This window comes from Rutilus rutilus (genome assembly GCF_951802725.1).
Source record: "Rutilus rutilus genome assembly, chromosome: 4".
In the NCBI taxonomy this organism is placed as follows: domain Eukaryota; kingdom Metazoa; phylum Chordata; class Actinopteri; order Cypriniformes; family Leuciscidae; genus Rutilus; species Rutilus rutilus.
Window position 1 is genome coordinate 13029124 of NC_140212.1, and position 26066 is coordinate 13055189.

The 26066-nt window shown below is 37.8% G+C and overlaps 3 protein-coding genes across 5 annotated transcripts; all 3 read right to left on the reverse strand.

Moving 5' to 3' along the window:
- Positions 1-257: 257 nt before the first annotated feature.
- slc25a3a (solute carrier family 25 member 3a) lies at positions 258-6507 on the reverse strand. 2 transcript variants are annotated; one of them, XM_084408415.1, is made up of 8 exons: positions 6194-6507; positions 5905-6051; positions 3516-3643; positions 3263-3442; positions 2921-3102; positions 1396-1568; positions 1156-1266; positions 258-738 (listed from the first exon to the last, which is right to left on the reverse strand). In XM_084408415.1, the coding sequence occupies exons 1-8, from the start codon at positions 6252-6254 to the stop codon at positions 575-577; spliced, it is 1146 nt and encodes a 381-aa protein (XP_084264541.1). In that variant the 5' UTR covers positions 6255-6507; the 3' UTR covers positions 258-574. The 2 variants fall into 2 exon arrangements, with proteins under 2 accessions (XP_084264541.1, XP_084264542.1); XM_084408416.1 differs by having other exon boundaries at positions 347-738; positions 3516-3637; positions 6194-6486.
- Positions 6508-6747: 240 nt separating this feature from the next.
- tmpoa (thymopoietin a) lies at positions 6748-20653 on the reverse strand. Of its 2 annotated transcripts, XM_084408413.1 has the most exons (15): positions 20222-20517; positions 15348-15465; positions 14199-14348; positions 13974-14116; positions 12176-12286; positions 11897-11965; positions 11330-11467; positions 10362-10412; positions 10140-10274; positions 9939-10031; positions 9786-9845; positions 9493-9702; positions 9006-9131; positions 8653-8756; positions 6748-8033 (listed from the first exon to the last, which is right to left on the reverse strand). In XM_084408413.1, the coding sequence occupies exons 1-15, from the start codon at positions 20456-20458 to the stop codon at positions 7691-7693; spliced, it is 2088 nt and encodes a 695-aa protein (XP_084264539.1). In that variant the 5' UTR covers positions 20459-20517; the 3' UTR covers positions 6748-7690. The 2 variants fall into 2 exon arrangements, with proteins under 2 accessions (XP_084264539.1, XP_084264540.1); XM_084408414.1 differs by lacking the exons at positions 9006-9131; positions 9493-9702; positions 9786-9845; ... (4 more) ...; positions 11897-11965; positions 12176-12286 and having other exon boundaries at positions 20222-20653.
- A 191-nt stretch (positions 20654-20844) lies between these two features.
- Positions 20845-25706, reverse strand: strap (serine/threonine kinase receptor associated protein). Its single transcript, XM_084408417.1, has 10 exons — positions 25500-25706; positions 25217-25341; positions 24938-25073; positions 24763-24844; positions 24019-24091; positions 23796-23895; positions 23536-23673; positions 23276-23412; positions 22999-23148; positions 20845-21523 (listed from the first exon to the last, which is right to left on the reverse strand). Exons 2-10 carry the CDS (start codon positions 25326-25328, stop codon positions 21462-21464), a joined length of 990 nt encoding a protein of 329 aa, XP_084264543.1. The 5' UTR covers positions 25329-25341; positions 25500-25706; the 3' UTR covers positions 20845-21461.
- Positions 25707-26066: the final 360 nt, after the last annotated feature.

Consider the following 26066-nt stretch of genomic DNA (forward strand, 5'->3'; position numbering starts at 1 on the left):
TTATTTCATTTCAGTTAGTTGCCAAGGCAATATTTATAATTATCATTTAAGTTTTTCATCCAACATTTATATTTTATTTTTATCTTTATTTCAAATAACAAAATTAATTTTTTAACAGTTTTAGTAAACAAACAACAACGAGGGTCTGAGTTCTACTGTATAATACGCCCTAATAAAAGTATCTATTGTATAAAAATAAGCTTACATATATATATATATATATATTTACACAACATATGAAATATGTATACAAATATGACCTAAAATTAGGAACATTTTATAATTCTAGATAATAATGATAACACTTTTAACACACACAAATAACACAAACCAAAATTCTCATTCCAAAAGTCAAATAAAAATCAACAGATGTTTAGTGTGTGATTGATTTTACTCTAATATTCATACAGGCATACAGTGACACTGGAGAAACCCTGTGTCGTATGATCATTCAGTAGTGCTTTCAGTGCTGATAAACACACCAGGAACTGTGCCGTTTATTGCAAGGGGTGAATGTGGAAAAAAATCGTTGTATTTGTGAAGTTACTCAGGATACAGTTGATAAAGGAGGAGTCTAGTAGTCCAGGAGACCCATCTTCCTCTTAAGGGACTCGGGCATCTCAGGGGGTGGTGGACGGGGCAGACGGAAGTACACCTTCACCGAGTCATAGATGAACCACTGTAGGGCGGTCAGCGTGCCAATCATAATGATTCGAGCAACAAGACCCTTCCACACGCCTACAGAAGAAAGAGAAGCCATGTGAACTCTTGATTTATACACAGATTGAGACCAACAGTTTTTATTTAACTGTTACTCTGCTGTGCCATCCATCTGACTTAACACATACTAACAATCAATGGTCATGTTTTTTTCATATGAAACTGATGTGATCTAATGGGAATAAATCCAGGAACAACAGCCACCTCTTTTGGTAATAAAGAGTATTACATCCATCTGCAACTTCAGTGAAATGGTGCTTCAAAGTTTTTTTTTTTTTTTATGTAATAAAATAATAGCAATTCAAATCAGTCTTTCATGTCCATGAATTTATTTATTGGTCTTGCTGGTCATTATGGCAAAATAAACCCCTCAGGTTTTCTTTTTGATCCACAGCTGTTGACTGGTGTGTGCTGTGTGTTTATGCAGAGACTCACCTACAGGTCCCAGTCTTTTCAGCACCTCGACAGCTGAACTGCCTTTCTCTTTGTTTAGTACAGACACCACAGAGTCCGCGGGATGGGACACCATAGCACAGAACACGCCAGCTGAGGAGAGACACACAGCAAAGCTAACATGTATCTATATCTATCCATCTATGCAAAGTTGAGCCAGCACTCTTTGCAAATACATGTCTAAAAGTTTATAACCTTGTATCTAAGGGCCCAAGCACTTACCAATATAACCGGCAACAAAGGTCACCACCAGCTGCTCAGGTTTGGAGCACTCACTGCGGGGTTTTGGTACTACGTGCTTGTACAGCATCTCAACGGTTCGCTCGAAACAGGCAAACTTCATCATGGTGTAGGGGATCTGCCTCAGCCACAAGGGAAAAACACCTTTATAGAACCTGCACAGACGATAACATCAACAATCAGTTCTCCAGCACACAATATAGGTCTTCTGAAGGGCCTCATGGGTAATGAAGTCAGTTTTGTACTGTTTGTCAGCCTTAACCCTCTGGTGATGTTTTTTTTTTTTTTTTTTTTTTTATTCATTGGAACGGTACAAAACGTTGTGAGTTTTTGGCATTTCTTATATGAACACACACGCAAATGAAAATTTTGGGGTTATAATCTACAATTCAGCCACAATGAAATAATCTTTGATAATGTCTAAATATATATCCACATGCAAAACCCCAATAAAAGTAATTATATCTGAAAAACTCTGATTATTAAGTAGGGGATAATATATACACAGCAGGCCTATATATACACATACACACACACACACACACACACACATATATACATATACACACATACATACATATATACACATACATGCATATATATATATATATATATATATATATATATATATATACACACATACATACACACACATATATACACAGATACATACATATATATATATATATATATATATATATATACACACACACACACACACTCCATTTTAACTTTTAGTTTTAAATATTATTTAATATATGTATTTTATAGAAATCATTATTATTATTATTATTATTATTATTAACTAAACTAAAAACTATTAAAACACATTTGTGTTCATTGAAATAAAGCTGAAATAAAATAAAATATAAATATGACTTAAACTCAGTTTTCATAAACTGAAATAAGTTTAAGGACTAAAATGACTAACTGCAAATAAATAAAAAATATAACTAAAACTGAAACAAAAATAAAATAAAAATAATAGCCATATATATAAAAAAAGCACAACAAAGCGCATTACAAAACTATTAAAAATTAAACTAAATTTAACATTAAAACTAAAAATATAATAATAAAAGCTAATTCAATATATTAATAAAACTGATAGATATAAATGGTTCATAATTTAGAGAAGAAATACTGTAAATACTAAAATATATGTGCTACATAAAAATATAGGTGTCTAGTACACTGAAACATTTTTACTCAGAAATTGCTAGTGAATTACACAAATAATGATATAGAATCAGCAAATAACACATTAAAGCATGAAATTGTGAAACCAGTATTTTCTTGTAAAACATTACTCCAGCATACTCCTTTTTGTTTTATTTACAACCTGGAAAAAATGATTTGCACCAAGAAATCCCCTCAAAATACAAAATATTAAAGAATAAATATTACTGTACATAAATTATAGTACATATAAAGTATGTCTCCAGTCTATTTTGACACAAGTGTGACCCTTAAGAGAGGAATAGCCAATAGTTAAGGATCTACTCACGCGTTTAGCCCCTCCTCAGCATGCATTTTGGGGGCGCACTCTCTCAGGGTGTTAGCATAGCCGGGCTGCGTCTGGATGCGCACTTTGCACGCTTCCATAGGAGCCAGTGCAATATCAGCGAAAAACTCAGCGCTGGCTGATGCGGCCAGATAAACGGACGTCCTCCACAAATAAGCATTCTCCTGTTTACCAGACCAAACCAAACGACAGCAGTTAGCTGTAGATCTATCACAAACCGATATGCAGAAATATGTTTAAATAACTGTGTTGGAACAATCTTTGCAGAGCCAAAACAGTTCCCTTTCATTTTCTCTCTTATTTGTATCCCATATGTAGACTTACCTCTCCAAGCATGTCATTGTACACCGACTTAAAGACTTCATAGAAACCAAACTTGCAAAGGCCTTGCATGGAATAACCAATGAATGTAGGAGCCCACCCTTTGCCCAGCCCTCTCACGCCATCCTCTCTCAAAGTGACTGAGAAACCAGTGAAGATGGACTTGTACTTAACAGGGTCCACCTGTTAGACAACAGGAATAATGCATTAATGAATGTCTGGCTGGTAAGCTGGTAACTTTTTAATGTTAAATTACCTGTAAACGGCATTTAATGAGGTCGAGGGGCACGACTGCTGTGTGTGTGAGGCCACAGCTCAAAACCCCACCGAAACCGCAGAGGGCGTAATATTTATTTGACCCAAATTCACAGCTCACATCTGCATCTGAGGAAGGAAAACACTTGTTATTTGACATCACAACATTTCCCTTTAAATTTGATCACAAATATCAATACTGTGTGTGTGATACGGAATGGAAAATCAGAAGTCACACTCTTAAAAATAAAGCTTCTTTTGGCATCTATGGTTCCATGAAGAACATTTAACATCCATGGAACCTTTCCATTTCCATATAGTGGAAAAAGATTATCAAGACTGTTAAAATGTTCATAAAAAGAAAGGTTTCAAAAGGGGTTTTTGGATTTTTGGTTTCCCAAAGAAACTTTCTGTGAACAGGTCTTAAAATATATATATTTTTTTGCGAGTGTGTGTGTGTGTGTGAAGGACATTTTATCTATAAAGAAACTTCTGTGTATTGAAAAGTTTCCATGGATGTTTACAGTGAAGTGTGTGGATTTTGGAATAAACTGCTGCTTCAATTTATATGTGATTATAATTAAGGTATTGATCAATCTTCTAAATATCACATGAGTTGAATGACTTCTCTAGGCTTGTGAGATTTGACTTTGTTATAGAAGTTACCAGTGTGATTACTGAAATGTTCTTTTTCTAATGTCTGTATTTGATATCTGAATGCAGTAACAGTGCTTGCTCATTTAGTCCGGCTTCCAGAAATGAAATATGGAAAGATGTTTTGTTTTGTTTTGTTTTGTTAAGAAATGTCTTCAACATGTATCGATACATTCATCTGTTTTTCTAGGGTACTCTAACAGCAATGGTCACAGGGGTCATTGAAGTCTATAGTTTAAGGGACCATTTCTTTGTTAAAGCTTTACTATAATGAGTTCTACTAAAGTGTCCTCTCCTTGAGAGAAAGAACGCATTATCTTGATGTTTTGAGACGACTCTCCTGTTTATAGTTAGAGCCTGGCCAAATCCAACCTTGGAAAAGCTGTGTGTCAGTGTGTGTGTAGTCTTTTTGGTTGCAGGTTAAGGAACCACTGGCATTATTGGAGATTGACTGAGTTGTATTTCGGGACAGGCTGGCGCCCAGCAACTCAAATCTGAGACCTGGAAGGTCACGACGTGCCTAACTTCAGGGTCCGAGTGTCAGCTGCATAATCGATCGAGATATGATTCAGTCCATCTGTATATGTGTGGAAAATTACAATGTTTATCTATTTCTTAGCCAATGAGAATCATTTAACCTTAAGCAAGGACGTAGCTTAGACCTTGTTGAAAGGGTATAACTGCTGTGATATTTGTAACTGTAAGTGGGGCGGCCTACGAACTCCATGTGAGTCTTGAGCTAATGAAACTGCAAACTATCTTCAGTAAATCTTTTCTTTAATTTATTATAATTCTGACTCCAGGTCTTCATTCATCATATCTGGTTCTGGGTCTTTGACTGTAAAACCCCTTACAACAGAGACATGGAAGCCAATACAGAATCTTTACTTTTAAGAATGTTCTTCAAACTAAGAAAAATGATTCTTTTAAGAACTCTTTATTGATAGAACCCAAAATGGTTCTTGAATTGTATTGCTTCCAAATTTAATGAGTTTGGAGGCCAAGTAAGCAAAATCAGAAGCAGTTCAAGGTCCATCTAGCCTATAGTTCTTGATCATGAGAGTTCATGACAAATGATGATGTCTGAATTGTTCTTTTGAATCTGATCCAGTTCATAAAATCAGAATGCTTTATTCACAAATCGGATATTGTGCCTTTGTCATATTCAACTGGCTCAATGAACACTGATGCAGCAGTTAACAGTGAACAACTGGGAAAAAGAGCCTGTTTGTCACACTAAACTATTGCATGACTGCAAGAGACTTAGAATATAATTCACAAACCGTATTGTCTGCATTCACAATGATTTTGCATGCTTTTTGTCTTCATTCATTGTTATTGCATTGAAGAAAACAATCAGATTCAGCACATTATTCAAAATGTGTCCCATGGAAGGAGGATGAAACGGGTATATGGTGATATAACTTTCATTTTGGGTTAACTATTCTTTTAACAGTCTTGAGAAAAAGTGCCTGGGAATTAGCAGGCAATCACGACAATTAAGTCTATTAGCCAGCCGTGTAATCCTTGTGGAGGAAGTTAATTCTTTAAGAATGGAATGACAAGCAGTCTGATAGAGTCCACTTTAAAAATAGTATAGTGTATTTTCACTGAGCTTTATCATTACATCCGCGACCTTTTCAAATATCTTACAACGAATAATAAATAAATAAAATCTTGGCTAATTCTGTTTGCAACTTATCCAGTTCAGAAGATAAAGAACAACAACTTCTTACCATTAGAAGCTGCTGCAGCAAGTTTGCGTTTTATCTGCCGGCTCTCTTGTTGCTGATCTTGTTTAATGGAGAAAAGAGGAGTCTGGAAAGGATTCGACCGTGCCAGCTGTGTTAAGGTGGTTGGGTACATTTTCACCAGGGGGTTTACTGGCAAAAACAGACAGGTGACAATCTCAAATCAAACAAAAGTTAGTTTTTTTTTGTTGTTGCATACATTGCTGAGGAACAGTATTTCTCTCTCATTCAAATATTTCAGAAAATACATGTTAAAAAGAAACGGTACACTCACTTGTCGGTTGTGAAGAAACGGCGCCTCCTGGGTGCATCAGCAGCAGTCGGATCTGAGACATCAGATGACCTCAGACTAAATCACCCTGACCTTCTGTGACGTCACCACACTGAGACTTTACTGCGTTTCCCATTGGAAAGAGCTATGGTGGTATTATGGGCCAGTCTAGCATTCATTCAAACAAACAATCAAAAACAAAACTGCCAGTGTATCAAGTCATTGATGCAAATTTGCCTCCAACTAAATTTGTTACTGTTTAGTTGAGACCCACTGCAAACTTGACCTCATGGTGTGAGCTCATTACGCACAGGAGTGCGTAGTGTAAGAAGATTAAACTATTCTATTCCTGGACCAGAGCATAGAGCCTTGCACACTTATCCTTACCTATTCAAGATCAAAGTGAGGTCAGAATTTCCAGTGCCTCTGTGAGGAACAGCAATGCACCGCAGAAAACCCTAAAGACAACACATTTAGTAGAGGGAACATCATAGTTTAGGTCAAACATATAGACACACTTAAAAAAACAAAAGAAACAAGCCAACTGAAAATGTAGATATGAGGTAAAACGCTTTATTAAACCATATTCTGTCATTTACATAAAAAGTACCTGAACCCTCCAAGCTTTATCCCACAAATCCGCAGAACCTTATAAAATGTAAAATAAATACAGATTTAGAATATTAAATACGTTTTTAAAGCAGAGTAAACGGCTTAATGATGGCAGTTTACACATTGTCCAGTTCTACCAATGTAATATATCAGGATCTTACAATGTTTATTAACCCAAATTTGTTTTCGAAGACATACCTAAAAAAAAAATGTTTATAGTGTATATATTCCATATTTTAGCAAACAAATATAAGCTTTTTGGATGCAAACTCTTTCAGGCTGTTCAAGTTAATTGCTGAAATATTATGCTTTATTAAACCACATGGAATTCCAAGATCCTGAAATGATTAAAATTATAATAAAAATAGTAAAATGACCTTATCTTCCAGAATACATTGCAAAACAGTTTATTGAAAATATTTGTTTTTCGACAACATGTACATAAATACTACAGTAACGTTAAGATGGATACGGCACTTTTAAAGAGCTAGATGTGAAAATAAATGCAAAAATATTATCACAAGTAGACGCTAAATGTAGTTTACAAACAAGAAGTGTATTTAGCCAACTCCTTCAGCACTTCCGACTTATTTATGGACAGCACCATCATTTAAAAAAAAAAAAAGAAGAAAAAAACACACAGACAAGACAAACATACAAAGGCAAAAAAAAAACAACAACGTGATTTTTAAAAATAAAACCAGGATTCATTCCTCTAAACCAGTTCATCTCAAAGAGGGCATGAAAATAATGCAAAATCTGTGAGTTTCTGTCTTTGTATGAATATATAAAGATCGCAGGTAAAAGTCCACGGCTGCTGAATCAACAAAGGGAGGTACTGGCTGAGTATGATAAAGAGGGCAAAGACTTGGTTGAACCGCATGACGTTCATTTGCTAGTGCTATCAACGGCCCCGCTCTGCTTGAAGAGTCCAACCTCATTAGTCTCCATGGCCTGGTAGACAAAGAACAGGAATCCAGCGAGCACGCTCAGCAGCACGAGCTGCACCCACACCGGCAGGCTGCGCCGTGCTCTGGTCTTCACAGCAGGGGGCGCCGCAGGCCTGGAAGCCGCTAGAGGGACGGCGGACACCCGTGGAACTGATCGGGTCTCTGTGTAGGAAGAGGAGCTGGTTTCTCTGAACTCTGTGAGACGGAGACGGGATTCGTCCAGCCATGTCTCAGTCAGGGGCCGGCCAGCTGCTCCTCTGATTGGCCGGCGACAGGTGGCACTAGAAACACATTTGAAAAATATACTTAATTCGAGGTTTACATATTTACTAAAAATAAAAGGCAATAATGCTAAAATACAAGACAAAATGCAAAAACACTTACTTTCCCCCATACTTTTTTTAGATTTATATATTTTTTTTGTAGTGCAGAATCTTTCACTCTATGCGACTTATCTGTTTTTTGTGTGTGTAGACAATTTAGGACTTCCAAAAATGTAGTTTTATGGGTCAATAACACACATTTTGTTTAGATTCATTATTTTACTAAACATCTTTTAAAAATATATTATGACTAGGTGAGTCTGGTTTCAAAGGTTAAATGTCATAAAATAAAATGTTTATGAATTTAATAATTGAGCTTACTGAGCGTATGCTCACATGTATTCATGTCTAAGGGGCAAAAATTGCTTAAATGTTATGAAATGTTGTATGAGATCGAGTAAATGACAGAATTTTAATTTTTGGGTGAATATCCCTTTAAGAAAAGTAAAAAAAAAGAAAGAAAAAAAAAGATAACATTTTTGTATTAAGTTAGAAAGTTAATTCTTAAGAATGTTTCGTGAATCCGGCCCCTGGTGTTTATTCAGTGCGAATGCTTGAAACAACTTCCCCTCCATACCTGATTCCAGTGGGAGTGCTGAGGTTTTCATTGGGAAAGATCTCTTTTAGCAGATCTCTCTCTACCGTCCTCGGGGTCTGATCAATGGCTGACACCTTTTCCACCTGCGCACAAAGACAAGAGCCACAATGATGTGAACACTGAGGCGGGACATCTAACACCACAAATCCTTGCACGTGCTGCAATTTCTGAAGATCCATGTTTTCAGCTTCCATTTTAAAAACAAAAGAAAGAAAAACATTATATAACACCACAACCACGTATGACCCGAGGTAAACAAGTGTGTGAATCCCACTAAGTTTCCTCATCACCATTATACACCTGTGGAGACACCATAGAGCTCATGAAATTACCGTCTCCTTCTTTGGTGTCTCCGTCTGGCTGCCATCAAGTCCTCGGACAGAAGTGATTTGGGAGAGGAAAGGGGTGATTTTGGACTGTCTTGTCTTGGGCAGGGTCTCTGGTGAGCCACAGCTCCCCTGATAAACCAACAATGTAAATGATGGCTTTAAGCTTTAGTGTTGACCCTGATAACTAGAAAAAATTATGTAACATTGTAACTAAAACCAAATACACTCTTTAAAAAATAAAGGTTCCAAAAGGGGCATTTTGCAACAATGCCAAAAGGACCATTTTGAGTTCCACAAAGAATCTTTCGGTCAACAGTTCTTAAAAGAACCATTTTTTCTTAGCGTGAAGAACATCTAAAGAACCATTTTCCACTATAAAGAACCTTTTGTCAAATGGAACGTTTCCATGGAACCATCAATGTCAATAAAGAATCTTTATTTTTAAGAGTGTACCATGTCATTAACAAATGAACAACTATCAACAGCAAACCTGGGAAAGGTCAAACGAGACACAAAGAGAGTCCTCTGGAGCCACACAGGAGTCCCTAAAAGAAAGCGAGTGTGATGGGAAAACCTCTCTTTGGCCATTGCAGGAAAGTGAAAGATGGCACCTCATGTCTGGCAAGGGTTTGGAAGGTTTGTTCTGACTCAAATAAGGCCTTGAGTACTTCGATACAGGGACAGATTTGACTTCCTGAGCCTTCAGAGAAGAAACAAACTCATGAGCCACTAAAATGAATGTTTAATACATGTATAACCAATCCTTGCACAGCTGAGATGTACCACAGGAGCTCGGCTCGCAGGTCTACAGCTCAGGATGTCCTGCATACCCTGGTCGTCAACCTGAGATTACGAAAATGTAAATGAAGATACATAAATATGCCTTGATTTAGAGCTGAAAGCATTAACTAAAGATGGAAGTGTGTGTATCATCACCTCAACGCAAGCAGTGTTAAGAAGGGAAACAAGCGGCTCTCGATTGGACTGTCTAATCGGAGGGGAAGTGATGTCAGCGGTATTCTCATCAAACTACATAGAAACCACAAAATACATTTGAGCGATGCATTAACAGTACTATACGTGATGCTCTCATCAAGTTGAGAGACATGGAAGAGTTAGGAAAGAGACAGTTGGCACCTTGTAAACTGGACTAACGCCATGTAAACTGGATACGGTGGACTGGTAAGAAGAGTTGTGATGTTTTAGTGATTCTGACCAGTCAGTCGCAGACATGGAGGACCGCTTTGAGGGTTTGGGTTCTTTTGGCACTGCCTTTAATATGACACCATGAGAAACACTGTGGCATTAGAATATGACCTGCATCCTCATGTTTATGTGTGAGGTTTCTTCAGGACCTACCAAAGGATGTGCTTTTATCCTCACCAGAGGAACAGACACCTCCTTCAAATCCTATGAGACATGCGATTTCCAAACAAACAGATGAGAAAGAAAAAGGATCAAAATATACTTCCAATGGTTCATTCTTACTGTGCGGTGCATTTCTATGTCCCATTCACGTATTGCTTAATACACTGGATACAATTTAAAAAGTATTTTTACATTTTAAAAAAAAGAAAAGGAAAAATGAAGTGAACATGATGGTGAATTTTAAATGATTTTGTGATTTTCTTTGGCAATGTATATGGTTGCTTCAATTTTAACATGAAAAACTGGGAATTTTAAAATATTCTTATTATTTTGACATGACATGACAAATCATGTGTTTTGGGAATGCGGTTTTAAATGAGAAACATAGGGGAAAGCCCATAAATATATAACCACTTACAGTTTCTATTCTGCTTTTATTGCATGGTATCCCTTCACTTAAACAAAAGTCATGATCATCCAGGACGTGACATCAATTTTAGGGAGATTCTGTGAGGCTTTTATTACATTTTTTACAAGTTTTCTTTGAAAATGGCTTAAATATCAAAATATAGATAATTATAATACAAATTAACATTACCTAATATTGACACCTCAGTCCTCCACTAAGCAATGGCTAATATTAGCTTCCAGATGGATTGTATCTGGTTTTCAACATGGGGTTGAAACATGTTGTGCAACATGGTTTCCATAATTAGCTTCTAATTAATAAAATGTAAGTGCCTGAGGCTGAGGTTCAGAAAATAGATTCATAGAAATACTTCCTAAATGCAAAACAAGCATTTTTTTGAATGTTAAAGTTCAAAAGATACTGCATGACAAGGATGACCCTGATAACGCAACCATTTAGAAACATTTAACAATTTCACAGAGACCTTCAATAGTTTGGTTTTTCATATCAAACTGAAGTCTCCAAAGAGGGTTTTTAAGGAGAAAGACACCTTGTCGGTGGCGGGAGGCTCGTTCAAATCAGACCGAAACAAGCGGACCGGTGCGCTGCGTCGCTTCAGAGATTCGGTCTTAGACGAGAGCTGTGATGTCCTGTCTGTGAGCAAAGGTCTGGGCTCTTTTCTTGTTCCCTTTAATAGGAGGATAGAAGCGGGTTTTTGAGGTCAGGCTAATAATTTAGACCAAGAATGGGGCACTTCAGTCCTGGAGGGTTTAGCTCCAAACCTGATATTAAAACACCCGTCTGTAGCTTTCTAGTAATCCTGAAGACATTAGGTGTGTTCGACTGCGTAGACCGACCAGTGTATGACATGAAAGTACAGCAAGAGCGATACGAAAGTATAAAGAGCCGCCTGCTCTCGCGGTACTTTGATGTCATACACCGATTGGTATGCGCAACTCTGCTTTAAGTCCAACACACCTTTTGATTAGCTTGTTCAGGTGTGTTTGATTAGGGTTAAAATTAAAACTATACTTTGCAGGACAGTGGCCCTCCAGGACCAAAGTTTCCCATCCCTGATTTTGACCATTAGCGCTATGCTAGTGTCATGGCCACCTACCACATGTCCTGTTCTTCTCCTGTCTTGCGAAACAGGGAAGTACTCTGCAGATGAGAGCTCAGAGTTCTCCTGAAAACACCAGACAATGACACAAACCTTGCTTACAATTGAGTCACAAAGTATGTTACGGCCTCGGTTCATTTGTGAAACAAATATATGGCTCAACCAAACATTGTTCACCCATGTGCAAACCAAAACACGCCTTGTGCAGATCCCAAAAGTTACCACACCCAGAAACCAGGTGATGTATATTAATAACAAAACCACAGATTGAGTTACGGTGTCGTCGCTGGCGGGAACCATCTGATCCAGCCTGTGAGAAGATCTCTTCAGCTTTCTCTTAATATTCAAAACCGGCCAATCTTCCTCCTGCTTATCCTCCTCATCCTCCTATACGTCACACAGCAAAAGATCTAGAACTTTCCATAGAGAAGCAAATGGCTTATCTGATCTCCACAGGAGGCATGACAACATTTAAATGTGGAGCGGTCATGTGACCACCTGAAGTAGGTCAGATTTTTTCGACAGCAGGAGGTGCTGCTGAACTTTAAACAGATAATGGTGGGAAAATATGCAGGTGGGAACATCACGTGGGGAAACACTGTTTGTATTAGAGACAAAAGAACTGGTTCTTTACACCAATGAGAGACAGCATGCGCTGCTTGTACTGCCTAAACAGCTTTTATGTGAGTAAAGCAGTAAGAAGTCTTTGAAGAGAGTATCCTCCTGGCTAGTCGTTTACAAGTGACCTAAACAAAGATCTTCGAGTTTACACAGAGATGTAAGACTGAGTAAAAATCACAGGAATGAGAAACCAAGTGTGACCGGAGGAAAGGAGGGAATACAAAAATAAAAGAGGATTAAAGTCTGGGCCAAGTCCAAAAAAGAAAAAGCAAGGGATACAAGACAGTGGGGGTGCTGCTAACTGTAATTGAAATCATGTGAACCATTATATCTTCAGTCTTTTGCTTAACTTATGAAAAGATGAGATATTTTTGTCCGGGCTGATTGATCAGCTGATATTAGACCATTTTGAGGTTATCAGCCTTAGATTAACTGTGCTTGCTTATTTGAAGTGGTACTTTGTCTGTCAATTACAAAAAACAACCACCATGGATGGATAATAAACTTATTGGCTCTCAAATATTATATTATATTATATAAATCATGACTCATATAAATGACTGTGTGAACTGGCATTCACAACCCATTTTACTTCTGTAATGCGACGCATTTCTGAATGAAATGGAAACAATAATTAAAAGGATGGGTGAGACATTATTTTATATATAGGGGTTTGCTCAGATATGAAAAGTAAAGAGTTTTTATGTTTCCGAGAGACGCCTCTTTTGCTCACCAAGGCTGCATTTATTTGATCAAAAATATAGTAACTGCAGGTTTTATGAAGGCAAACTTCACGACTTTTTAAAGATCAAGTTAAGAGACTTTAAAGAATAAATTGAAGGGAACACTATGTCAATATATTCTCTAAATGTAAAAGTACAAGGAGAAACACAATGAGTTGTATTAGCAACACTTCAAAGTTTGGAAATACAACTTACAACAGTCTTGTTTTCTGTGAAATTGATCAAAATGCACTGAATTTATGATTATAAATTTTTTTTTTTTTTTTTTGACTAAGTCAAAGGGACGTTTTCATAACTCAGTGACATCTGTTCTTGTTTTAAGAATAAACTTGCTTAATTTATTTGCATTTAAATGCATGTTGATTTAAAGACATTTAGATATTTGTATTGGAAAACAAGAAAAAAAAATACAGAGATTTTTTTTTTTTTTTTTTGCAGTGCATGCAACATTTAATGCCATGACTTTATGAATTTAAGACTTTGTACTCTGATTGAAGACCATTTTAAGGCCTTATTTTGGAGTATGTCCAAATTAAGGCTTTATCAGGTCTTTTTGAGACCAGCAGAAACCCTATTTTTATACATTTTAAAATGAAATGTATTCTTGCAATGGAAAAGCTTTTCAGCAACCATTACTCCAGTCTTCAGTGCAACATGATCCTTCAGAAATCAACGCATGAGCAAACATAATGCACAGGTTTTGCCCTCACCCTGTTATGCTGACTACTGCGTGTCCTGCTGGTCACTGGCGTTTTCCCTCGGCTCCTGACTGGTCTCTCCACAACTGGGATGGGTTCGACCTCCACTTCCGGTTCAGGTTCGGGCACAAACACAGGGGCTGGAGCTACGGTTTCTGACGAACAGGCAAGAGAGCATTTTGATGCATTCATTTCTATAAGAACATGGTTAAATAAAGGGATCCGTTTGTCTGTTACCTTCCTCCTTGTCGCTGTACTGGTCTGAGTCTGTATTGCCATTCTGGCCGCCGTCTGTCTGTGATGTTTCTGAGGGAAGAACCACAGCTTCAGGAGGACCCTGATCCAGCAGCTTCTGAAGCCTCTTCTCGTACACCTTACGAGTGGACGCTGAGGTGAAGACATTGTTTAGTGTTGTTGATGTCAAACATCATGGCTGAAATATATCGTTTCATTTAAAGGCGGATTCAAATGGAAATTTCTTTGTTGTCATAAAAAAAGTACTGTTTTATTCGTAACAAGTAGTAAGAAAGGCTGCTGCTTTATCTGAGAGCTTTCCAACATCCATTTAAGGACACTATTCAAGCCAGAATTGCAAAAACATGCAAAGCTCGATGCCTGGTGAAACTGCTGATTTACTGATAGCCTTGCACAACACCACGAGACAATTCGGATTATTACAGAGACTAAAAGCTGGTTTTGTGCTGAAAGACAAGACCAGATTTTTGTGCATACCGCATTTCAGATTTCATGAGATTTTTCATTATAAAATCTATTTCAGGGGGTATTTCACATCCTCCATGTAACATGAAAAAAAGGTATTTCATGCCTTATGCATGCATGTTTACATTTCATTGTACTCAACGCCACATTTATTTCATTATACATTTGCTTATTATTAAATCCCTCCATAAATTTGGGCTAGTCATTGTTTAAATAAATCTAAAATAAAACATTTTAAATGTACAAATAATACACGTATATAAAACAACATATCCCATCACATAAATGCCCCATTTATTAGTCACTTTTAACCAACTGTTCCCCAAGGTGTTTTTGCAGTTTTAGGGAATATGAAGTCCGTTTTCCTTGGGTTCACAGACGATAACAGGTGTAGGTCACACATTAACTTTTTTTAAAAAACATTGCCAACCAGAATTGATTAATTAAAATACATTTTTAACCATATATGTATTGTTTTATTAATTTGTGCATGTTGTGTTTTATGTCTTTAACAAATAGCTAGCACTTGGTTTGATATTTTGTTATCCAATACAATGAAGCATCCAAATACTTTTTAAGGTCACCGTATGATCTAAAGAAACTAAATCTCTAAATATTTACTTTTCACACTGCATAATTTGAGTTTTAATCTCAAAAGCGGCTTACCAACGATGGGTCCAGCATTCAGGCCATACTTCAGCAACAGGTCTTTCAAACCCTCATTGCTCAATTCAGTGACATCAACATCCTCTGGACGAACTTTGTCCGTTTTTCTGGTGGCTTTCTGTGAAGAAAAGAGTCACGTTATAAATCATGCGGTTTATCATTTTCAATTTAGTCGTCGCATTTTTCATGAATGCACATTGCAGAGCTGTAATAAAACATGTTAAGATGACATCGTACTGTAAAGTATTTGAACTTGAAAAACAGGTGTCTGAATACACCCGGCAGGCTCTTGATTATACACTGGAGCAAGACAGGAAAGAAAATATATTGTCCTGCCTGACAACCGCAAAAATATAACTAAATAAATACAAATAAAAAAATTATATATATTTAAGGTTGCAGTTTATGTGGGTATTGGGAAATTAGTTAAGTACAAAGCTTTGTTTGCAAAGGAAAAAAACAGTTTAGAAACTAAATGTTATTTCACCAATAAGGAAACAACTGAAATCTTGACGAATGAGGCTACATGAGGCCAAACATTTGGTTTAAAGGGATAGTTCAACCAAAAATAAATTCTGTCATCATTTACTCACCCTCATACTGTTCCAAACCAAAAAAGACTTTTGTTCATCTTTGGAACACAAATGAAGATCTTTTTTTAATGAAATCTGAGTGATTTCTGTCCCTCCGTTTACAGCTACGCAACTACCGCTTTGACACTTCAAAAAGTTCATAAAGAGATCGTAAAAATCGTATACATTTTCTGAAGAGACACGATCGCGTCAACAGATTTAATTTAGGCTTTTATCCACATATAAACATTTATCAGCGAACATAAACAGAAGCTCAACCAAACCTGATTGATGCACGAGAACAAACCTCATTGGTTCTTGCGGAAGCTCAAACGTGCTGCGTAACACATGAGAATGACCTCATTGGTTCTCGCACGAGAAGCCGTTTACCATAACTGATGTGTGAGTTGATGAATGTTTATGTGTGAATAAAGTTTATTGGCAAATTTTACTGGGCACACCATAAAATAAATATCTTGTCTCTTGTTTTTCAATCTTCATTTTAACACAGTTTGTAGTATTCATTAGGTAAGATACTCAAGTTTATATGTACAGTATAGCGCATTTTACCACGCCAGTAATTCAGTTTCACTTTCCTAGGGCAAAGCAACATGAGTTTCTTGGATTAAGATTGCTCTTTTAAACTTTTACTATCTTTGGAACATCGGGAGAAATTAAAAAAAAAAATTAAAGACAAGAGACAGGGCTGCTAATTTTCCCAGAAAAACGATTGCACGATTTGAATGAATGGTGTGGTGGCAAGAAACTAGCCGATGTGTTATTTTGGCAACAGGTCTAGCATTCTGCATGCTTTAAATCAGACACAGAACCTAAAAAAAAAAAAAAAAAAAACACAGTCACAGCCCCACTTGCTCTGACACTTAAATTAGTTTAAAAGAAAATGTGAGGACAATCTTTACATTCCCCAGCCCATAATAACACACTATATCCACTATTACTACACCTGAAACAGCTCAGAGGCACCTAGGTGAGTTTAAAAACAGTGTGCCTAGCATGCGACTGCAGGAGCAAATGCTAATTTGGATAAACCAGTAAGGTTAAATTAAGCAATGAAATTGTGGAAATGAAAGCAATGAAAATTCAATGCTTATATAAAGTGCCACAGCGATAGTGCCATTAGTCTGAAGGCATAAACGCAAACTTTCAGACATTGTGGGACAAAGCAAGAACAATGCAAATCCAGCCACATTCCCTGGAGTCGAGCCCTGCTCCACAAACGCAACCATGTGACCGAGGAGAAATGGTGAAAACAGTGAAGTGGAGAAGGAGAGAATGTATTACGAGGGGCAGGAGGAGATCATGAAGGCGTATGAGCTTCAGTGAGGGGCCTTCACCAGGGCTGATCTGGAACACTGCCGACTCAAACTTTCAGAAATCACAGCATTCCAGCAGGATGAGAGAAAAAAAAGAAAAGAAAAACCTTTCCTCAGTCCACAGACAACACCCTCAAAACTTATACAGTTTTTGGAGAACGTCAGACTCATGCATGTGCCTGTGAACAACATGGGTTTGATACAGATTTTTGTTTTTTAAAAGATTTAAATGAATATTGTGTAACAAAAACATTTGATTTAATAAATTCATTTTTAATTATTTTAATTCTAAAGCTTTTTTGGTTCATTTTATGGTTCAAGGTTTGAGAAGTTTCATGGGCCGTTGCAAAGCTGGTTATTCAATCTGGGAAGTGTCTTTCTACAGAAGCGATTCCAGATTAGGCAGTTCAGTTTCAACTGCAGAAAAGGTGTTTCCAGGCAGGAAAGATGGCCTAAAAACTTGCTCAAACAGAGCTGGGGAGCGAGGAAACGCTGGACCGGTCTCGTTGAGCAATCTAATATCATTGTGCTCTTTATATCTACATATAAAACTATGTGCGAGAGAGAGACCCAGCATGCAGGAGAGTGAGTGAATCAACCGTTTCAGTTTAAACTTATTTCCAAAAAGGCAGTTAATGTGAACTGCCGGTTCACTAGAATCACTCCTGGTAAAACAGAAGTGCCGCACTGCCTGCACAAACACGGGGATGTGCAATGTTTTTTTTTAACTGGTTATAGTCAGGTAAACACATTGTAGTGTTACGTCACCGTTCGTTCCTCAAGCCTGTGGAAACATGCAGCCGGTTCGCAACAGACTCCAGTGCGCCAGGCCGAGAACGGGCTCCAGAACACAAACCATTCTGGTGGAAAAGGGGTATATGAGAGACCTATAATGTTAATGTCATTTCTCTGGAAATTTGTAATAATGAGGCATGATGTTGCTGGTTACCCACAATTTGCCCAATTGTGGCTTTCGCAGCACGGCTTGTAAACCAGTTTTATTTGAACACAAAAAAACATGACCAACTCTGGTAAAAAAAACAACAACTCACAATTCATTGAAGAGGTCAACCATAAAATCAAACATCTATGGTCCACAACTTGTGTGTGTGTCATGCGTTTCTGAAAATTACTATCTGAGAGACAGCAACTTCAAAGAAGAATGCAAAGCACTCACACATCTGGCAGCCGAAGCACAAATTCCACTTCACAGGAAAGCATTTCCTCAATAAAGGGACCAAACCCACAATGAAAACAGCCTTGTGCTGCTGCTCTCGAAATATTATACAACTTTCGGACCTGTACCTTCCTGCTCAATCTGGCATTTTCAAAATGGGGTTCGAGGCGCAAAGGTGTGCTAGAGGGTTTAATGTACATTTTTTTAAAAATCAATAATATAAATAGGATTAAAGTAACTAAAAAAGGGTCCCTTGCACAAAGTTTGGGAGTCTGCAGTATCTCAAATACTGAAAACCCCTGATTTAAGCGATTTGTTTACCAACTTGCAATAGTAGTTCATACCTGATAAATATGGACTCTGTTAATGACAGGGAAACAGTAATATTTCACAATGACAGGCCGCACTACCTCATTCACTGGCACTGGAATACAGAGAGAAGCCTTTAACATCAAACATCTCTGCTATAACAAAAGGACTCTGTCTGGGTGGAGTGTTGAGGTAATCGAGTTGGCTGAATAACCAGAACTAACTTGACACTTAGTATCTATCCACTATGGAAAGTTACTCTTAATAATGGCAACAATAGACCCATACCTGATAGAAATAACTGGTAAGCATTAAACAATTCTAGTGCACACGGTTCATATTATGGGTTTATTAAATAGCTGTGGGTATTAAAAATTTGTAAGTAACACATAGAGAAGTGAGCGGGGGTCCCACTTCTCTATGAACCACCAGGTGTTTCATCACCGTAACATTTTTCAAGAATGCCAATAACCACCTGCAACATTATCAGGTTTAGACACAGATAGAAAGAAGTGTCCATTTTCTATTAAACTACTATGGGATGCTATTTTCCACATTATGAATCTTCACTGAAGTATTCATTCAAGCTGGGATATTTACTGTTTCTGACGGACACGCCTAAAACAGATGTGTAACTGAGATAACATTTGTGCAAGATTTCCAGGACGTTATAATTTCTGTAATTCATGTTTTTTTTTTTTTTTTTACGGAGAGCGGCATGGATTTTAAACACGTGAAACGAATCCATTGAATCTGACTGACACATTTAAGCGGGAAACTGTCGCCCGGTAGTGATAGGAAGTCCGAATCGGTTCTTTCGAACAGCTAGTTTCAAAATCCGGTTTCAAAAATGCTTCGTTTATAGCACTGCGTAATTCCATGGTGCCCGACGTTCCAAATTTCACGTTCTATTCTTTCAAATAAAGTGATAAACACGTCTTGCTAACGTTACGCGTTTTTTATTTATTTATATATTTTAAGGGCATTTATTGTCATTCCATGACCACCAGTTAGGTTTCTCACGGCTATACGTTTCAGATCATAATTCGGATTTTAAAACATTCTCAAGTATTGCATTTTTTAATAAAATTCTATTCATTTAAACCAACTATATTTAGTGAGTGTGATAAAACTGATACAGTCCTTTCGTAACAACATCGTTCAGACCGGTTTTGTGATCTAGCAGCTCAACTGATTCACAGAAATGATCCAACTCAAAATAACGATTCGCTCACGAACCGGACACCATTGGTAAAAGTTCGCCATGCCGGTTTGTTTTCATTTGCATGTGCAAACACCACAGTTATGACATTTATTTACTCTGATAATTCTAAACTCAGAACTTTACTCCCAACAAACACACTTTTAGAAAATGCACGTCTCGATAGCATTAATAAAAATCAATACCACCAGCTCAATTTGATGCATTTTACATGCAAAGCAAGTCAACAGCCAAAACAAAGCAAGCTTCTCCAAACCCACCCTGCCAGAGCGGCTCCTGTTGGAGATCACGGGGGCTGGAGGCAGATCCTCGTCGCTGGAGAAGACATCTGGAGAGCCGCTGCTCTTTTTGTTTTGCGCGGTCAGATTCTTCAAGTACAGCTGCACGTAAACATCCTTCCTCTGGTCGCCATTCGGCAAAGCCACGTTATGGGCCAACAGCGCACTTTTAAGCTTATCTTTTGTGAGCACAGACGGGTCTTCCAGAAATTCCGACATGTCTGTTGGCTTGAGCAGGACACTATCGCTGGCTGAGACTGATTTCTTTTATGGGATCAGTGACCATCTTAGGAGAGAGACCCCTATTGGACGCGTTCCGCAGAAAGAAGCGCTCTGATTGGTAGATAGATCATTTACAATCACTGGTGATAAATAGACGAGTTGAAGCACTTGTTTAAAGGAGATTCACCTACTAACTTACGAAAAATTTAATTTGCATGTAAAATAAATATTGCACAATGCACACAAAGAGAAAGAACAAGACTGGGCTAGAAATTAAACTAGAAGCTGATGGGCAACAGAAGTGAGCAAAGTTAAATGTAATGCTTTGAAATTAAAACTGCAATATAATCTGATTTAAACACACACACACACACACTCTAAAGATGATATATGGTATGTCAACATTTTATTGGCCAAATGATGCAACTTATGTTGCAACCAAAGACAAATTTATTAAACAACTTAAGTCACTTTTAAGCTTTTCATGTTTGCATATTTTCCAGGCTCTCATGGAAAACATTTACAAGTTCACACTACTATTGATAAACATTTGAATAACACGTTCCTCAGGAGCACTTCCGCTGAGAGATGTCGTCAAACTGAACATTGAGCTCTTGCAATAACAAACAAAATGTATTGAAAGCACACCGTTGTAACACTAAAACGAAAAACAAAATCTTAACCAAAGTGATCACAGTGCTGCAGAAACCGACCACTTATGAAGGAGCTGACTGGTGTATCATGGGTATCAAAGAAAGAGCAGGCAGCTGGAGGGTTAGCATTTGCACTAGCACGCTCAGCTCTACCGCCGTCTCCTGATGCTCATTTCCACAATGTGAATGTGCGAGTTGTTTCATCTCCACGCTCAAGTCATGCTCGGCAGTGCGGTCCGTCTCAAGTGAAGAAGGGTGGTGGCACAGCACTCTGCTGGGGTGTGGTTTCCCTGACCCATCCCGTCCCCTGACCTCTCCTCCTTTGCCTTTGCCTCTCTTTCCCCAACTCAGGCCTTGATCTCAGCTGGAGGGCAGTACAGCACTTCAGAGTTCTCTGATGACAGCTCCTCTGAAAGGGACAGACAGGTTTTATTGTAGGATAACAAATCTGCCACAAGGCCACAAATGAAGCCTAGTCCTAAGGGAGCTTGTTTTCACCAGAAAATAAAAATAAGGTCACACTTTACATTAGGGTCCAATTCTCACTATTAATTAACTATTAACTATGACTTGCCTCAATAATCTCCTAATTACTGCTTGCTAACAGTAAGGTAGCTGTTAAGTTTAGGTATTGGGTAGGATAAAGGGATGTAGAATATGGTCATGCAGAATAAGGTATTAATATGTGCTTTATAAGTACTAATAAACATCCAATATCCTAGTGATACGCATGCTAATAAGCAACTAGTTAATAGTGAGAATTGGACCTAAACTAATGTGTTACCAAAAATAGTGTAATTGTGAGTTTATAGAAAAATAAAAGTGCAATTCTGACTTAAGATAAGTTGCATTGCCATGCCGGAAACAAGCTCCCATATAATTCCTGACCTTCAAATAGAAAAATTAAAATCACTGACAACCAAATAATTTGATATGGAGTTATTTTTCAATGACACTCGAACCACAATGAGCATGAGTCAATTTCGATAAATTCTCATTCAGGAAAGATCATGTCAGGTATTGTAGGAATGACTGTCTAGCTGAGAGAGCATTTGTTCTTGCAATTGAGAGGCAATCGCTGAGGTGAAGCCAGTGACATCTGTCATAAGCGTTTCAAAATCTGCCAATAGTTGCTGGATTTAGTGCTTTTATCGCATTGTTACATTTTTGTACACTGCAAGCTTTTATTCCGGAAGATATTAATAGAAGTGTATTAAACTGAAAATGTATGAATACTTTAAGATTTTAGAAATAAAGTGCATCTTTTTGAATCATGCATATATAATAGGGCAGCACATTCTGGTGGAAATCTAATTGCAATTTTTTTTGCTTAAAAAGGCATTTAAAAAAGCTCCAGGTTTGCACTGCTTGTTAGTTGGGGTGCACAATTTGGCCCAAAACAACTCTAAAATTGCAATATTAACATTTAAGGCTGTCCCAATTCAATGTCAAAGCATAAACCACACTTAAAACAAGGGTTCAAAACTCAGTTCCCAGAGGGCCCCAGCTTCAACACACATACCTGTAGTTTTCAAACAAGCCTTATGGACTTGATTAGCTGGATCAGGTGCATTTAATTGGGGTTGAAACTAAACTCTGCAGGGCTGTGGTCCTCCAGGAACTGAGTTTTGAACCCCTGCCTAAAAAATTGTATTTTGCTGACAACCGCCGGTTTGTAAGAGAATCTCAAGTTCTCAACCGAGCTGCTCGCATGTAAAACACAGTGCTGTGCTTCACTCTGAAACATGCAGCACATATTTAATTAAAATCACAGCCTTTGCCATTTCATAGTTGTATTTTCGGAATACTGCAGCCTTCCATGCTGACTTTCTTGACGGTGTATTGAAACATTTAGGTAAATCTAGTCAATATCTATGTGCTCACCAGGCAGGACACATTTCCACAGGCCGTATGTTTTCCCTACAGCCGTCTGCCACAGACGCAGAGTGCCATCCTCTGAGCCACTGGCATACAGCTCTCCATCAGGGCTAAACCGCACAGTGTGTATGGGCCCGAAGTGACCCTTATATGACTCTGAAAAAGAGACAAATACATTTTATTGTCAAGCAAGAACAAATACATATATATTCATGAGCCAATTTATACTAAGCTTTATGTTTTTTCATACTGCAGTTTATTACATTAACGCCTATGTTCCTACCCATTTCCTCTTTGGTGGTGTAGTCATATTTATAAAGCTTGAAGTCATCTCCTCCAGCCACAAAGAAGTCTTTTTCAGGATGCAGTGAGGCAGAGTGAATAGAAGCAGGGGCGTCCACAGTCTTAATCAGTTCCAAACTGAGAGTAAAAGACAACAACAGATTGACATTATCAGTTCTCCACATTTTAAGGATGTGTTTTTTTGTCCAACTCAGTCCTCAAGGTAACATTTGCATAATAGGACAGCTTGTAGCCGTCTACCGTTGGGCGTTGTAGAAGGCGATGGTTCTCCCATACGTGATGACGAGAATCTCCCCATCAGGAATGTATTCCATGCTGGTGACAGAGGCATCAAACGATAGAGTATGCACTGCCTCCTGTGTGTTCTTGTCCCAAAGTCTACAAATGAAAGACAACACAAACTCAGAATTAGACACATACATAACTAATTGGGTTCTATATATGTAATGTACGTACTGTACAGTTCAAAGACTTTGTCCATTACCATTATGGACACTCACCTGATAGTTTTGTCATCAGCAGCTGAGAGAATCTGTTGGTCATTGTTACACCACAGAGCTTTCTTTATGGCAGAGGTGTGGCCAGCAATCTCCTGGGGATCTGCATTACAAATGCCATATAGCCTTATGCGCTATTTCATCTAGTAGAATTTATGACAGGAATTGAATTTTGGAAATTGATTTGATATCAAAACAAAGAATTAAAAATAGACACTCTACATACCTGCTTCAGGTTTGCTGAGGTCATAGATGCGCAGCACTTTATCATTTCCTCCAGTCAGGAGAAAGTTACTGTCCTGTTGATTCAACACACGATGGTAAAAACTCTTCATTTAGCAAAACGGCTCAGCACAAGTAACACACAGAGGGTTTGGAGACATAAAATGAGGTGACATCACTGAGACATAATCAATGTTGTGAACATCTTGTAGTTGCGTGCATAGTCTGGGTTATGGAGCTCAGAAAACATCTCAATGCTGTTCAGCTTTATATTTCAGAATTTTTGTATTTGAAATGGCTCAAAAGAGTACATTTTCAGAGGGACCACTATTTTATTCTAGTAGATTTAAAACATTGAATTCAATAAGTAAAATATAGTTAAATAATTTATTTCACTTAATCTTTTCACTGTTCAAAAGTTTGGGTTAAGTAGTTAAAAAAAAAAGGTTTTAAGTCTCTTATGCTCACTAAGGCTGCATTTATTAGATCAAAAATACATTGAAAACAGTAATATTGTGAAATGATGACAATTTAAAATAATGGGTTTCTATTGTATTGTATTATTACAATTTAAAATAACTTTGCTATTTGAATATACTTTAAATGTAATTTATTCCATTGATGGTAAAGCTGAATTTTCAGCAATCATTACTGCAGTCTTCAGTGTCACATGATCCTTCAGAAATCATTCTAATATGCTGATTTGGAGCCGTTGTGAACATCTGGCTCTGTCCATCAGAAGTCTTACCTGTGTAAAGTTAACAGATTTCACAATGTGCTTGTGCGCCAGGGTGAGGACCTCATCTCCAGTGACAGCATCCCATACCTTTCTGTCAGATTCAAATAAATAAATACAAAATGTAAAATAATATTTAACTAATATTATTTCACCCATATCACATTTTGTTACCGTTTGTACTTACGCTGTAAAATCTGCAGCGGCCGTAGCTGCTTTTGTAGCTTCTTTATTTAAGGTGGCACCCCAGACAGCACCTTTGTGACCCAAGAACGTCCCAATCCAGTCCCCTGTGTCTCCCTGGCGCAACATAGGTTTGCCATCTGCAATTTTTAATTGCCAAAACAAACTTTCAGACCTATCTGACAGACATTTCACCTAAATGGTGACTTTTTATGCTCACTGCCCAGGAAAGAGAGCCAGTTTACTGTCAATGGTAGATTTTAAGATTCAAGAATATACATACCTTTACAAGCACTAATAAGGAAATATCCATAAGGAGTTATTCCACTGAATGCCAGATCCACAACAGGTCTGGTATGGCCAGAACAGGTGAGAGGAGTCTGTCTCATAGCCATACTTACAGGATACCTAAAAAAAAAAGACAAAACACATGCAGTTTTACTCAAACACAGCCACATTTATCAAAAACCAAGAAAATACCGGAAAAAACCCCCCCAAACAACGCAGTGGATAAAACAGATGTGCTAGCTAACTCAAGCTTGGCTAGCCAGGAGTTCAATCATTACCTTGCAAAGACAACAAAACAACGACACACTCCAGTACTTTGTGGCCAGATTCCGTGTAGGGGAGGATTGTGGAGCTCACAGCTGCACTCCCAGCAACAGTGCTGTGCCACCAGCTACACGAGGTGTGTGTGAGTGTGTGTGTGTAAGCTAAACTAGAGCCCTCGCTAACGCTACAGGAACATTATGGAAGTGTAAAAACTGGACATCATTTCCGGCCCGCGACGCCACAGTATTGGTCAGAATCGTGTCACGTGACGCACTAATAGCGTCGCTTCGAGAAGCTCTTCTACACTAGGAGCTTATTATTACATGTAAAGTGTTTGCTAACACGTAATGTAATATGTGGTATGTTGATGGTCTAATATAAAATATTTTGGGGTAGGTCTTTAACATGAGAATATTTTTCAGTATTATGAGATTCTAACTCCAAATCACGAGAAACGTATCATAATGAGATCAATATTAAGTTTGTCAATATTTTGAATTATGATATAATTTATGACTATTATGAATCACATTTTAACCAGATGTGGCTAAAAATCAATCCATCAAGTAACTGTTTGAGCC